The following is a 14,839-nucleotide window of genomic DNA, read 5'->3' on the forward strand; positions in this document are numbered from 1 at the left end:
TTCCCACCTGAGGGCTTCCAAGGCCCCTGGAGGGGCTACACTTCCGCCCGCCTCAACCTGTCTGTCCAGGAGGGAGAGACGCCCTCGTGCGGCAGCAAGTCCCCGCCCCCAAGGCCCAGGTGTCCTGACCTGCCCTCTTTCCCTGTCTCTGCAGTTTATGGCCCAGGGGAAGACGGGGAGCAGCTCTCCCCCAGGGGGCCCCCCGAAGCCCGGGAGCCAGCTGGACAGCATGCTGGGGAGCCTGCAGTCTGACCTGAACAAACTGGGGGTCGCCACGGTCGCCAAGGGGGTCTGCGGGGCCTGCAAAAAGCCGATCGCGGGACAGGTGATGAGGAGGGGTGGGGCATTACCGGGGGGCATGAGAGGCAGGGTGCCCGGCGCAGGGGCAGGGCCGGGTCCTGAACCGCATCCCCCGCCCCTCCGTCAGGTGGTGACGGCCATGGGCAAGACATGGCACCCCGAGCACTTCGTCTGCACCCACTGCCAGGAAGAGATCGGCTCCCGGAACTTCTTTGAGCGGGATGGACAGCCCTACTGTGAAAAGGACTATCACAACCTCTTCTCTCCGCGCTGCTACTACTGCAATGGGCCCATTCTGGATGTGAGTGCCCAGGTGCAGGGGTGGGGGCCAGGCGAGGCCCAGAGAGGTCACGCGCAGGCCCGAGCACACACAGCCGGGAAACTGGGATTCACCCTCTAGCCTGAAGCACGGCTGGTCCTAACGCCCATCATGCAGCCATCCCCCACTCCCTTCTGCCGAGGACAGGTGGAGCAGAGTGCGGGCTCCCTCGCTCTTCTGCTGTGAAACTTTAGGGAAATGCCTAGCCTCTCTGGGCCTCCATGTCTACACTTAAAAGATGGGTGGCCCAGTAGAATGTATGACCTCAACTGCCCGTGAGGATTACAGGAGACAGAGCGTGTCTGGCATGTCACGTCCTTTTCAGTAAATCAGAATTCTCAGTGGTGTTCAGAGCACAGCTGGGAGAGACCCCCATCTGGGGAGCGTCAGCTCCTTCCTTGACCGGTGGAGGGGGAGTGGGAAGGACACCCTGGCCTGCAGGTCTCTCTCAGCTGGGGGTGGGGGGTGTCTGTCGCGCACACCAGCCGCTCAGCTGGGGCCGCACGCTTGGCTTTCACAGAAAGTGGTGACAGCCCTCGACCGGACGTGGCACCCTGAGCACTTCTTCTGTGCCCAGTGTGGAGCCTTCTTCGGGCCTGAAGGTACTGAGCCTTGGGGAGGTGGGCTGTGGTGCGGGGGGAGCCCTTGCTGAGTCAGGGTGGCCCCTCCCCGAAGCTTAACCTGCCCCCCAACCCCCGCCCCTCAGGGTTCCACGAGAAAGACGGGAAGGCCTACTGCCGCAAGGATTACTTTGACATGTTTGCGCCCAAGTGTGGCGGCTGCGCCCGGGCCATCCTGGAGAACTACATCTCGGCCCTCAACACCCTCTGGCACCCCGAGTGCTTTGTGTGTCGGGTAAGGAGCCCCGTCGCTTCCTCTGGAGGGGCTGAGAGCGGGCCGTTGCGGGGAGAAGCGGCTACCTCCCTGTGCTTTCTGAAGCTGACTTACAGGGCCTGCTTGAGATTCTTGATCAGGTGGGAAGGCAGGCAGCGCACTCCCTCAAGCACAGTTGGTCCTGGACCAGGGCTTGTGCAGGGGCTGCGAGAAATGAGAGCAAGGCAGACCTATGCAGCCGCCCCTGGGTCAGGCCAGGTCCAGGAGAAGGGGATGTGAGAGTGAAATGAGGTAACAAGCCTTCAGCAGCCTCGGCGGACAATGGAGGATGGTTTCCAGACTGCATTCTGGGGGATGATGGCCCCCAGATGTTATGAGGGTTCCGGCAGGGGTCCCCTGATTATGTAAGTTTGGGAAACACTGTTCATTGCAGGACTTCTCAGAGCCTTTAATATACCTGAGTGTGCCTGCGGATCTCTATAAACGGGAATCTAGGATGCGGAGTTTGACCTCAGAACCCTTTTTTTTTGACACCAGGGTTTCTGGGCACATATGCTGCAGTGCCCAGGAGTCAGACCTGTGTTTGAATCCAGGCAGTGCAACTTAGCAGGCTTCCCTGGTGGCTCAGTGGTAAACAGTTTGCCTGCCAATGCAGGAGATGCAGGTTCGAACCCCGGGTCAGGAAGATCCCCTGGAGAAGGAAATGGCACCCTACTCCAGTATTCTTGCCTGGAGAATCCCATGGACAGAGGAGCCTATCGGGCTACAGTCTGTAAGGTCACAAAAGAGTTAGACATGACTGAGCAACTGAACAGCAAAAACAGCAGCACAACTTGGCAGCAGCGAGTCGAGGTCATTACCGGGAGAGCTGAGTAAGGGTTTAGCACCACACTCGGCACGTCGAAAACACTTGTCGAGGGGGAATCGTTTGCTGTGTGGCCACCCTGACGGTCCCCTGCCCGTCACCCAGGAGCTGCCTCGGCCCCCAGCCCCCCAGCCTGAACAGCCCCCCGCCCTCCTCTGTCTCCAGGAGTGCTTCACGCCGTTCGTCCACGGCAGCTTCTTCGAGCACGAGGGGCAGCCCTACTGCGAGGCGCACTACCACGAGCGGCGGGGCTCGCTGTGCTCGGGCTGCCAGAAGCCCATCACGGGCCGCTGCATCACCGCCATGGCCAAGAAGTTCCACCCCGAGCACTTCGTCTGCGCCTTCTGCCTCAAGCAGCTCAACAAGGGCACCTTCAAGGAGCAGAACGACAAGCCTTACTGTCAGAACTGCTTCCTCAAGCTCTTCTGCTAGGCACCCTCGTCCCTCCCCGTGGCCCCTTCCCCGGCCCAGCCTCCTCACTGCTGCTGGGACCCAGAGGCCTCGTCCCGGGGGGGCCGGGGTGGGGGGCGGTGGCGAAGGGGCCAACCCGACTGAAACTGGAACTGCGTCCTTGGCGATGGCGAGAGGACACTGAGGGGTCCTGCCTGCTTCTCTTGTCCCCTGCCAGCGCCGCTGGGCCGCCTTCCTCCTCCCGAGGCTCCCCCAGGCTGCCAGCCCGTCACCCTCCCCCGAGGCAGAGGCTGGAGGGTCCCACCTGCGTCCCCACGAGCCCGCCTGGCCAAGCCAGCACCCCACACTGGAGCCATCTCTTACTTGTATTTTGGCAGTGGAGCCGGGGGTGGGGAGGGCAGGCAGGGTCAGACGGGGGCCTCTTTGCATCCTTATCCCCAACCCCAACCTCGTCAGCCTTGTTCTGAGAGTACCGGGGGGGACACAAGCTCCCCCCGAGACAATGCCAGCATCCACCCAACCCATCCACCCACCCATCCACCCAAGGGCGGACGTGCCTGCAGGGCCTTGGAAGGTTCCTCACGAGCCTCCTGCCCCTCCCGTCTCCCCAGGCCTGGGCAGCTGCCCCCAACACCTGCCCCCCACCCCCCCACAACTGCTCTGGTTCTACTGAGAAAGGCCTCTCCAGCAATAATGTTTTCCAGGCACCTCCTCCGTCTCCTGGGGCCGCGTGAGGTGGTGAGTGTCACCCCGTTGCCCGGACACTGTACCGACTTTGATAGTTTTCTACACTGAGGTTTGGATTCATATCGTCTGAATTGCTTTTACTTCTCTATACGAAACTGACTTTGAAGAGATTTTACAGAGGACTCCTTTTGTACTCCTCCCCGTGTGCACCGCGGTGGCTGCGGGATACGCAGGGCCTGCCTTGTACTGAAGGCTCGGGGTGGGGAAGCAATTCATATCTTATTTTTTTCTTAGCACAAGCAGGTGAACGGGGAGCGGCTTTGTTGACTCCCCATCTTTAACTTCATAGCTCTCCGGGACTGTTTTTATAAACTGCTGTATTTCGAACCCCCTTCCTTACTCCCCAGGCCAGCAAGTTCTTCACTGAAACCCACCTGAACGGTGTCTTGCCCTCTGGGGCTGAGAATTCCGAACCTCATCCGTCCTGTTTCTGAGCGGGGAGAGAGGGGGACGTCCACTCTGGGGGTGCCCCTTCCCTGTGTAAGCTGTTAGGAGTGCTCACGCCCCTGTGAACTTTCTGGCCACAAAGAGAACATTATCAGCCTCCCCCCTGCTACTCTGGGGATCCTTTCTTCTGCCTCCTCAGGGAAGATGGGATCTGATTTTGACCGTTAGTCTTGTTGATTCCACTGGGTGCGTCCCTTCCCCAAACTTCCTGCCTTCCCTGGAGACTGGTGGTGGCCCCCCCCCCCCCCCCCCCCCCCACCGAGGAGAGAGCCCACCCAGGCTGTTGCCTGGGGGCCTGATAGGATTCTGGGCGGAGGGACAAGAACAGCAGGAGGCAACAGGAAGCCCCCTGAGGATGAGACAGGCAGGGCTGGGGTTCCGGGTCAGTGGAACGGGGCCCCAGTGGGGTCTTAAGTGAGGACAAGCCAGACCCACTCCACCAACCTCATCAGAGGCTGGATGTCCTGAGCCTCTCAGGAGGAGAAGGGGGTCCCTCCTTGGAGGCGGGGCTGGGAGCAGCCTGGGTCTGGGGAGCTCGGCCAGGTCCTGCCACAGGTCTGATGTCTCCACTTCTACTCTTAGGCCTTATTGCTCTGTTTACAGTGACCCACCCCAGACCCCTCCCCTAGAGGAGGATCTGGGGCTTCCAGAGGTTCTACCCTCTGGGTGGATGGTTATTTGATGATTGGATTTTTAATTTTTTTTTCCTCTGTAAACTTATAACCTGGCTTTTTCCCATTTTAATTCCTGTGATTTATGCCAATAAAGTTTGCCATTATTTTCACCGGTGTTAGTGCCATTTCTTTGTGGTCCGAGATGAACAGCTCAGCCCCAGAAGAGAGACCAAACCCTCCCCAGACTCACAAGCACCACAGTTTGAGGGTCAGTCACTGCAGTTCACTTACCTGAGGCCAAAGCCCTCACAGGGCACTTGTGGGCCTCCTGGCTTCTTACCCACTGCAATTTGCCATGGGTTGCCTCCCATGGGCGCAGGGGTGTGGCCTCCCACTCACAGATGGGAAAGAGGTTCAGAGAGAGCCGATATCCTGTGAACGAGCACAGAGACAGGCTGTGAACCCAGGGCTTGTCTGTGTTCTTACATGTTGACCAGACACACCACCACTGCCCCCTAGTTCTGGCACCATACCTTGGGTGTAGAACCTTCCTTGTTGCAAGTGGATGTGAGAGTTGGACTATAAAGAAAGCTGAGTGCCGAAGAATTGATGCTTTTGACCTGTGGTGTTGGACAAGACTCTTGAGAGTCCCTTAGACTGCAAGGAGATCCAACCCATCCATCCTAAAGGAAATCAGTCCTGAATATTCATTGGAAGGACTGATGCTGAAGCTGAAACTCCAATACTTTGGCCACCTGATGCAAAGAACTGACTCATTTGAAAAGACCCTGATGCTGGGAAAGATTGAGGGCAGGAGGAGAAAGGGACGACAGAGGATGAGATGGTTGGATGGCATCACCGACTCAATGGACGTGAGTCTGAGTAAACTTTGGGAGTTGGTGATGGACAGGGAGGCCTGGCGTGCTGCAGTCCATGGTGTCACAAAGAGCTGGACACGATTGAGCGACTAAACTGAACTGACTTAATAGTAGAGGATGGGTCTCCACTGCCCCCTGGTGGTCATGTCTGTATTTGCATGCATGCTTTCTCCTTGGCTCTTATCAGAGCCATAACTCCAGTCCTGGGCCTTTGCAAGCTTCCTGGACAGTTTTGTAGCTTTGCAGTCTCCCTGTTGTTTGGAATGGTCCTCCAAAAGCCGCATGTCGATTTCAAGTCTGAACCTTGACCATTTCGCATTGAGCTCAGAAGTGAAAATTACCTTCACCCCTCACCCAAAAATCATATTTCCAGCTCATGTTGGACTTACGTAATTGAACAGGTCCACTTCGTTGTAACTGGCTCACTCAACTGTACTTTATGTTTTCCCATGTCAATAAATAGAGATAGGCATCATTTTTTAATGGCTTCACGGTATTCCATTATATTGATGTACTATAATTAGCGACAATATCATCAGAGGCAGGATGTCCTTGGGAAGTTAATGTGTCAGTATGTATATCCTTGCAAAAGTGCATTTGAAGGAAGACAGCCTTAGGGTTTGGAAGGGACTGTATAGCATAGTGAGACTCATGGGCTTTGAACTTGCTTTTAGGTTTTGGTCCTGAAGCCATCACTTACCAGTTGAGGGACTTGGGTGAATTATTTAACCTCTGTGAATTTCCTTACCAGTAAAATGGTACTAATACTGTTTCCTTGGGGGTTTGTTGCAAAGATGAACAGCAGTAATGTGCATAAAGTACTTAGTACAATGCTGAGTGTGCAGTAATACCCTGTCACTAAGAAGAGATCTTAGCGGTAATGGACTCCAGCAGTTGTCTATACAGGCTTATCATCAGGAGGCTTGAAAACAATACCAGGGGTTCTAACTTGGTCAAGTTAAAAGGATGGAGTTGGGGAGAATCACCTCTCCCCTTCCCACCCTAGGATCTAAGCTTATTCATTAAAAACATACTTAATGATACAGCACAATAGTTCAAATAAATGTTGAATGAAAGTGTAATAAAATATGTTGACATTAAGTGATCTCCTGCATTCCAGGAACTGTGTTAACACATAACTCACGTAATCCTCATGGGGTGTGAATACTATTATCCTCATTTTGCAGATAGGGAAAGAGAGAGTCAGGAAGGTGAAATCACTTCCTAAGATGACCAACCTAGCAAGTGACAGAATAAGGATATGAATTCAGGTTATCTGACTGCAAACTCTGCATCCATTCATTCAACAAGTGTTTATTATATGCCCATAGGTGCCAGGCTCACGGCAGAGAGAGAGACAAATTATTTCAGTGTGTTACTAGGTGGAAGTGCTACCAAAAAGTTAAACCGGAGGAAGAGGGAAGTGGGAGTGGTTTTGGGGGTAATTTTGAATAGGGCAATGGGGATAGACCTTCAGCAGGTGATCATTGCGCCAAGACGCGATGGAGGTGTGGATATCGGCAGAAAGCCTTCTAGGAAGAGGGACTAGAGAGTGCATGAGCCCTGAAATGGGAGCGTCACCCAGCCGGGAGGAAATGAGTCAGTAGGCAAGTCAGATGATGGGGTGAAGGTGGGGAACAGATCATGTAGGCCATTTACATTTTAGGTTTTTTCTGGGAGGGAAATGGGGAGACTCGAAAGTATTGCGAGCAGATGAGGAAGTGATCCGACTTAGGTTTAAAGGATCCCTTTGTTTCGATAGGGGGAAGAACAAACTGTAGAGGAGACGAGAGACCATCCTGTTTCTAAAGCATGAGAGTTCTTTCTCAACGTCATACTCTGTAGTTGCGACTTGGCCAGGTGACCAAAGGAAATGTGAACTCAGCTTGTAAATGCTAACTCTACACGGCAGCACCTCCAACCCGGCAGAGGGCAGCAGCTCTGAGAAAGCGCCTCCAGCACACAGCAGTGCCCTCCTTAACTACCTCGTTTAAAAACAGCTTCCTGATGGTTGGAATGGCAGGGATGCCACCCAATGGCTGCCTGCATCTATCCGATTTCTTCAGACAGACGTTGGCTCCAGCCAATAGGCGGGGGGATCTGCCCGTGGCTTCTGATTGGCTGCTTCGCTCATCTATAAAAGATGCCCGCCGGCGCGCGGCCCTCCTCTCGCCAGGCGTCCTCGTGTGAGGTTCGTCCGTCTCGCTGTGTTCTCACCGGCAACTGTGGCGGGAAGGATGGGGTTACTTGGGGGTTCTTTTGGAGGCTCTTGGGGACCGCGGGGTCCGGCCTCCTTGGTTTGGGGGTGCGGCGGTCACAGCCCTGGCTCGGGGCGGCGGGCGCCCGCGCGTGGCCTACTCCGCGTGTGCCTTGGGCTTGGAGCCCGCCGTGCTGTGGGGACGCGTGTCGGGGTGGCTTGAGCTCCTTTTCTCTCCTCAGTGACATCGTCTTTAAACCCTGCGTGGCAATCCCTGACGCACCGCCGTGATGCCCAGGGAAGACAGGGCGACCTGGAAGTCCAACTACTTCCTTAAGATCATCGTAAGTTTGGGGTAGGCCCCAGCCGCCCACCGTGCTGCCTCGGGCCCAGGCACTAATGGGGACAATCAGCTGGCATGTACTGAGGGCCTACTCCTTAGCTACCACATTAGGTCTTTTTAGGCACATTTCATTTAATTTTCACAATTTGCCGAGATCCATGCCCTTCCCCCTCCCAGTGTTGGAGATAAACAGACTCAGGCAGGTGAAGTGGCTCTTCAGGTGAAGAGCATTCAAGCCCAAGCCTGTTGGAAGTTCAGATAGCACTTGTCCTAATTTTCCTGCCTTGTCACCATCTTTAAGAAGGTCTGAGGCGATGAGTGATTCATTATAATGGAGCAAGTTGTTGCCTATTTAGAGCCTGTCAGTCAAGAAACCATGTGAGTTCTTTAATTTAGATGGCCTTGAGTTGGGTCTTCCTGGCCAGAAATGTTAATCACGCTGCTCTTCAAGCCATAGGATGCGTTGTGGAATTTAGTTCTTTGCGTTCTTCCTCATTTATCATGCAGGTTTTCAGTTTAACAAAAAACTTTGTAAAATGATTATATATACACAGCCTAGGTCCTACAAGTTACTATTTCGTTGTACTTCCTTTATGTTGTATTTTGATTGCTGTAAATCTGACTTGGAACAGTATTTTTTTTTTCTGTTAAGGCAGTCATTTAGTGAATCAAACATGCCTCATAATTGGGGAAAGAGCAAAAGTTATAATTAAGTTTTTTTTTTTATTTACCGTATAAACAGTTACCATTTATACTCAACAAGCCAGTCTTTGACAAAACTGGTGTTAACTCAGGTGGCCAATAGGAGGAACTGTCCCAATCTCTGTGTCATTTCAAAAGCTTAGAGGAAAGGGTCAGTGAGATGGAAGCTGGTGATTGCGGGATTTGGTTTCTCTTAACCTTTTCCCTCTTTCCTCCTGTGAAACACTGCTTGTTTTTGGCTTGTTTCTGTAGCAACTTCTGGATGATTATCCAAAATGCTTCATTGTGGGAGCAGACAACGTGGGCTCCAAGCAGATGCAGCAGATCCGCATGTCCCTCCGCGGGAAGGCTGTGGTGCTGATGGGCAAGAACACGATGATGCGCAAGGCCATCCGAGGGCATCTGGAAAACAACCCGGCTCTGGAGAAGTCAGTGTCTTTATCCTCTCTTCTCAGTGTCCTCCTCCCTCTTCTTGGAGAGGAATGGTGTTAAAAAGTGACCTTCTCCTGTAAACTTCTCTTCGCAGACTGTTGCCTCACATCCGGGGGAATGTGGGCTTCGTGTTCACCAAGGAGGACCTCACTGAGATCAGGGACATGCTGCTGGCCAACAAGGTAAGGGAGAATCAGGTTGACTGGAGAGACCTTATCATTTGGCTCCTGAAAAGCAACAAAACTGACTGATCTCAGGTTGTGTCTGGAGAGAAGACATCTCACTGTTCACATTTTTTTTTCCCATTTTCTCAGGTGCCAGCTGCCGCCCGTGCTGGTGCCATAGCGCCGTGTGAAGTCACTGTGCCAGCACAGAACACTGGTCTGGGGCCCGAGAAGACCTCCTTCTTCCAGGCTTTAGGCATCACCACGAAGATCTCCAGGGGCACGATTGAAATCCTGGTGAGTGGACCTGGCTTGCCAGTGCTAGCTGGGCCAGCGGTGGGGACTCGGTGGCCTTGGACTTGCCGGACATCCAGGGGTTAACTGCCAACTCCTTGTTCTTCAGAGTGATGTGCAGCTGATTAAGACAGGAGACAAAGTGGGCGCCAGCGAAGCCACGCTGCTGAACATGCTGAACATCTCCCCCTTCTCCTTCGGGCTGGTCATCCAGCAGGTGTTTGACAATGGCAGCATCTACAACCCTGAAGTGCTTGACATCACAGAGGAAACTCTGCATTCCCGCTTCCTGGAGGTACCCGAGGGCCCATTCCAGGCTCTTCCCTTCTCATTAATAGTTGAGAGCGCGTCTGGCTTCAGCTGGATCTTGGCAATGCAGCTGACTAGCAGTTTAATAACCAGGAACAGTTGTTTAATCTGTATCTCAGTTTCCTCATCCTTAAAACAGCAATGACAATATAGGATCGTTGAAGGAGCTAATGAATTAATGAGTGTAAGGCCTTGGAACTGTGCTGGGTACATAGTAAGGGCTGTCATTTTAGGGCCTGCAATAAGATGTGAGATTTTGAGTGTCAGTGAGTCAAAAGAGGGATAAGGAAAATGAGGTAATTAATATACAAGTGTTGCCAAGTACCCTACTATCTTGGGAGAAAGGCTCTCTCAGTCCATCCTTAGTCTTGTTTTGCCACTAATACACTCTCTTAACAAAGTGATGCAATATATAATTCCTGTTTTTTTGGACAGATAGACAATTGTAATTACATATACTCTTAACTCTGGTTACTTTTGGAAATCTCAGTAGTGGACGAAATTCACACCTGGAACTAACGTTTTTCTCAGAGTGCCGTGACTATATATTTTTACAAAACGGTGGCTTTTGAAGTAAATACCATCGTTATGGTATAGGGAAAACCCTTGTCGAGAATAAGGGCAAAAAGCATTTGTAAATTAAACTGGGTCTGAATTTCACTGCCAGAAGCATTTGGTGTGAGGTGAAGTGTCCCTGTGTGAGACTGAGGTACTGAGCAAATCCTGTGTGCTTTTGAGCTCCGCTTCATTGTCTCTTAAGATGTCATGCCTGAAGAGCTAAAGGAATGTTTCCTCCTTCCACAGGGCGTCCGCAATGTTGCCAGCGTGTGCCTGCAGATTGGTTACCCAACCGTCGCATCTGTACCCCATTCCATCATCAATGGGTACAAGCGCGTCCTGGCTTTGTCTGTGGAGACTGATTACACCTTCCCACTTGCTGAAAAGGTACAAAGAACCCACCGGGACCACAGCAAGAATATAGTTGTGCTTCCATCATGGATACCAAAATCCATGCTCAAGTCTGTCATATAATAAAATGGTGTTAGTTAGGTTACATCATTTCTAGGTTACTTAGAATACCTAATCCAGTTTGAATGTTATGTAAGTGTTTATAAATACAATGTAACTTGAGTGTAAATAATTGCTACAATACAGCAAATTCAGTTCTGGAAATCCACCCCCCCCCCTTTTTTTTTTTGAGTTTTGATCCACAGTTGGTTCAGTCTTTTAAGTGTGAAACCGTTGGCTACAGAGCGCCAATTGTCTACTTGAAGTTGGGAGGCAGGGGAGATGTGTTCTTGATTTTAGAAATTACGAGATTTAAAGCAGAGATAGTTTAATGGGTAAGAGCTGGGCCTGAGTTCACCAGGCTTATACCCAAGCTGTCCTGCCTGGTTACTTGAGAGGAAGGCTTCACTGACATGGAAGTGGGCCCTTAAACCCAGATCTCTGCAGAGGCAGAAGGGTTGTGGGTAGTAGGGGTGCTAAGATGACCCTTTTGACCATGAACTTTGCCCTTGCTCTAGGTCAAGGCCTTCTTGGCTGATCCATCTGCCTTTGTGGCTGCTGCCCCTGTGGCTGCTGCCCCCGCTGCTGCCCCTGCTGCCACCACCGCAGCCCCAGCCAAGGTTGAAGCAAAGGAGGAGTCGGAGGAGTCGGACGAGGATATGGGATTCGGTCTTTTTGACTAATCACTAAAAAGCAGCCAACCAGGCCAGCATTATTTGTGAAATGAGAAAATAAAGGCTTACTTCTCTTACGAGTCTCTGAGCTTCTCATTTTGTGCGTTTGAAGGTTATATAGTGCTGTATGCTAGAAACCAAAGGCATGGTAAAATCAGCTTGATTTGAAATTGACATTTGGGTGTCCTCTTTCAAAGTGACACATTGCTCTCCTAGCATCCTATACTTTGTCTCTACCCAGCGTTAACTATATTTGTTAAACTGAAATTTGTCTCCATGACCATCAGGCCACAAGCCTGGGTCACTCAATTTAAGTAGGCTTAGTGTCATACTGAGTTAAGCTGTGTGCTGCCAGGGGTGTTTCAGACTGGGTGGTGCTCCAATTTAGTGGCCACTGTTATTTAAGGAGAGAAAATGTCCTGTAGGTGTTGTGAATCATACATATCACTTACCCTGTACTGGGTCATGAGGTAAGTGCTGGTTGTATCCAGGTCTCAGAAGTGCAAAGGGGCTTCCCAGGTGGCTCAGCAGTAAAGAATCTGCCTGCAACCCAGGAGACTCGGTTTGAATCCCTAGGTCTGGGAGATGCCCTGGGAGGAGGAAATGACAACCCATTCCCTTATTGCCTGGAAAGTCCCATGGACAGGAGCCTGACCTGCTACTAGTCCATCTACCTGCAAAGAGTTGCTTAGCTGCTGAGCATGCACACACACAGAAGTTTGAAAGCCATTGCTAATATCAGAGACAAGGACTGATGTGTGCAGATCATATTTAGGTAGAGTTGTCAGGTTTGCATACAGAATAAAATTTAGCCCCAGCCTCCTACCCTGTGGCCTTGTTTTAAGGAGTTGCCCTTGGGCAGCTTCCTCAGCTCCAGAATCTTCTAACATTGGTGCTGGGGTACAAACAACGGGATAAGACACGACTTGGCTGCCTACCTGTTACTGAGTTCAGCCGCTGTCATCAAGGAAACCCCTCTAGCAAACAAGTAGGCCACACTTATGTAAAACTGTCTTCACACAGGAGAGGCCCACGTGGGGGTACCTGGGCCGGACCTGCCTGCGCACACGTGGGTCGGAGCTGTAGGGACCCTCGTCTTCCACGAGGCTGGACTGAGAAGGGCCCTGGGACCCGGGGGTCAAAAATCACGCCCTTGGCAGGCCTTGATAGTCCCCGGTATCCCTCAGATAACCCACTCAGGCAGCCTGAGTCAAAGCCCGGCCTGCGGCGACCGCCGTCCCGCCCGGGGGCGCCAGGCCCCGGGCCCTGGCTGGCTCCCGGCCTCGCCCTGCCGCGTGGGCTCGCGCTGTGACCCGGAAGCGCTCCGGAAGCGGTTCCGGAGTCAGCGCCGGCAGGATGGCGGCGGACACGCAGGTAAGGCGGGCGACTGCGAGGCCAACGCGGTCAGCGACTGGGCGCGAACGGCGGCGGTCTGGTCGGACCGCTAGTGCAGCTGCCGTAGGGGGTTATGGGGCGGCGGCTGCGGAGGGCGCGGTCCTGGGGGCGCTTCGGGCCAACCCCTCACGGACCCGGGTTCGCCCTGGTTCCCCGCCCGGCCGGCGCAGACTGGCCGTGGGCTCGACGAGTCGGACTCCGGCCTCGGCTTCGGCGGACCCTTCTTGATCCTGAAGTTGCCACAGTTACCCTTTCAGAGTCTGCTCCATTTTTCCGAAGCCCTCCAGCATGAACCTCGGCCAGCGCCAACTATGCCTTAAAACTTTATATTCAGCATATATTTCTCGGACATCTACTACGTTCAGGGACTTAAAGCATAGTGTTTGGATTCGTACGGATCTTAGTTTGAGTGCTAGTTGATCAGTTTCTCTAAGACGCTGGGCAAGTTTCTTAATCCTGTCAAGTCTCGGTTTTTTCATCCATACAATGGAGCTAAACTAATACCTGTCTCGTAGGGTCGTTGTGAGGAATCAATGAAATAAAGTAGGGCTTCATGTAAGTTGGTGGTTATTATTAGGTCCAGCGTTAGATAAAAGAGCTGTCACAACTTTGGAAGAGTCTTGTCACCTTGAGTGTTGTGGGGGTGGGGGTGGGGGGGACTTTTTTCCTCCACCCCAGCCTCCTTTGTAGCTGTGAGTGTTTTAGAGAGAAAAGACAATATTATGGGAAATGAAACAGGTCTCTAAAGGACAGCTTGGCTCACTTGGGTGTCGGGGTGAGGAGATTTATTGATTTTGATATGAAGGCCCTGAAGCCAGAGAGTGAGCCCTTAATTTCATTATTCAGAATGTGTGTATTGTGAGTTTCCTGTGCAAGGAAGGGACTGGTAATTTGTTCAGTTTATTGTGATGGATCCTGGAAAGAAAGGGGTATTTTGAAAGGGGTTGGGAGAATACATGCTGAATGTGTAACATTAAAACTCAAATGAAAAAAGCAAACACGTCTTGGGACTTACCTGGTGCTCCAGTGGTTAAATACGCCTGCCAGTGCAGGGAACACGGGTTCAGCCCCTGGTCCAGGAACTAAGATCCCTCATGCTACCGGGGAACTGAGCCTGGGCACCCTCTGTGCCACAACTAAGACCTGACACAGCCAAATAAATAAATATTAAAAAAAAAAATCTCTAGTGCTGTGTTGTTCAGTATAGTAGCCAGTTAATTAATAGCCAACTACTTAGGTTAGTTAAAATTAAGTGAAATTAAAAATTCAGTTCTTCGGTTGCACTAGCCACATTTCAGTGCCTGGGTAGCTGTATGTGGCTGGTGACTGATGCATTGTACAGCGCAAAAGAACATTTCCGTCAGCACAGAAAGTGCTTCTGGACAGTGTTACCCTAGAGAGAAACCTGTGAACTTTTTAAGCTCTTTGCATCTGATCTCAACCAACAAATGACTTCTCTGAAGAATCTTAGTGTGCTCTTTTTCACTTTTGTTCTGACAGGGTCCCAAGTGGGTGACATTCATTTTCTGATTAAGAAAAAGAGCCTTGTACCTGAAATGCCCTTTAATCTTTCGGGGAGAAACTGTAGCCAGGGACTTACCATTAGCATGGAAAAACAGCTATGTGGGAATTTCAGGTAGAGGGTGTATTATATATATAAAGATGCATCTCAATTTGCTATCCTCTAGCCTTACTGAAACTAGTAAAAAGTTAAAAAAAAAAAAAAATTGAGAGAATGGGGAGCAGACAACAGCAGCAAACTTTGGGAAGCTAGAAAGTGAGGAGTGGTAAAGGATCCTAAGCCAGCAGTTCGGAAAGCTTGAGAACCAACCTGATTTACATTGTAGAATCTCTGATAGCTGGGAATTGGTGGCAGCTGCTAACCCCTGGATGTGAGGGTGAGTGG

The 14,839-nt window shown here is 51.8% G+C and overlaps 3 protein-coding genes and 1 long non-coding RNA gene across 8 annotated transcripts in view; 3 read left to right on the forward strand and 1 right to left on the reverse strand.

Moving 5' to 3' along the window:
- The window catches only part of PXN (paxillin), a 43,104-nt gene extending 38,397 nt beyond the window's left edge, over positions 1–4,707 (forward strand). For all 4 annotated transcript variants that reach the window (XM_027566588.1, XM_027566585.1, XM_027566586.1 and 1 more), the window contains 5 exons: positions 155–325; positions 428–601; positions 1,140–1,221; positions 1,326–1,474; positions 2,484–4,707. In XM_027566588.1, coding sequence (XP_027422389.1) covers positions 155–325; positions 428–601; positions 1,140–1,221; positions 1,326–1,474; positions 2,484–2,750 — 843 coding nt within the window. In that variant the 3' untranslated portion in view covers positions 2,751–4,707. The remainder of the gene's footprint in view (positions 1–154; positions 326–427; positions 602–1,139; positions 1,222–1,325; positions 1,475–2,483) is intronic.
- A 2,801-nt stretch (positions 4,708–7,508) lies between these two features.
- On the forward strand, positions 7,509–11,618 carry RPLP0 (ribosomal protein lateral stalk subunit P0). The gene is made up of 8 exons (XM_027566589.1): positions 7,509–7,606; positions 7,855–7,956; positions 8,910–9,085; positions 9,184–9,271; positions 9,404–9,550; positions 9,657–9,842; positions 10,661–10,801; positions 11,383–11,618. Exons 2-8 carry the CDS (start codon positions 7,903–7,905, stop codon positions 11,545–11,547), a joined length of 957 nt encoding a protein of 318 aa, XP_027422390.1. The 5' UTR covers positions 7,509–7,606; positions 7,855–7,902; the 3' UTR covers positions 11,548–11,618.
- LOC113907436 lies at positions 9,831–12,823 on the reverse strand. Its single transcript, XR_003515192.1, has 3 exons — positions 12,477–12,823; positions 11,991–12,128; positions 9,831–10,092 (listed from the first exon to the last, which is right to left on the reverse strand). It is a non-coding gene; the product is annotated as an uncharacterized LOC113907436 (long non-coding RNA).
- A 42-nt stretch (positions 12,824–12,865) lies between these two features.
- Positions 12,866–14,839, forward strand: part of GCN1 (GCN1, eIF2 alpha kinase activator homolog) — a 55,073-nt gene continuing 53,099 nt past the window's right edge. Inside the window, exon 1 of one of the 2 annotated variants that reach the window (XM_027566590.1) lies at positions 12,866–12,912. In XM_027566590.1, coding sequence (XP_027422391.1) covers positions 12,895–12,912 — 18 coding nt within the window. In that variant the 5' untranslated portion in view covers positions 12,866–12,894. The remainder of the gene's footprint in view (positions 12,913–14,839) is intronic. The other variant, XR_003515193.1, reaches the window with a different exon arrangement.

The sequence above is a fragment of the Bos indicus x Bos taurus genome, chromosome 17 (genome assembly GCF_003369695.1).
Source record: "Bos indicus x Bos taurus breed Angus x Brahman F1 hybrid chromosome 17, Bos_hybrid_MaternalHap_v2.0, whole genome shotgun sequence".
Taxonomy (NCBI): Eukaryota; Metazoa; Chordata; class Mammalia; order Artiodactyla; family Bovidae; genus Bos; species Bos indicus x Bos taurus.

What these genes read in the sequence shown, in the direction of transcription:
- RPLP0 (XM_027566589.1), top strand. Translation starts at nt 7,903, where the DNA reads ATGCCCAGGGAAGACAGGGCGACCTGGAAGTCCAACTACTTCCTTAAG. An exon ending in AACAACCCGGCTCTGGAGAA is followed by an intron (nt 9,086 to 9,183) that starts GTCAGTGTCTTT and finishes TTCTCTTCGCAG; the next exon opens with ACTGTTGCCTCACATCCGGG. An exon ending in ACATGCTGCTGGCCAACAAG is followed by an intron (nt 9,272 to 9,403) that starts GTAAGGGAGAAT and finishes CCATTTTCTCAG; the next exon opens with GTGCCAGCTGCCGCCCGTGC.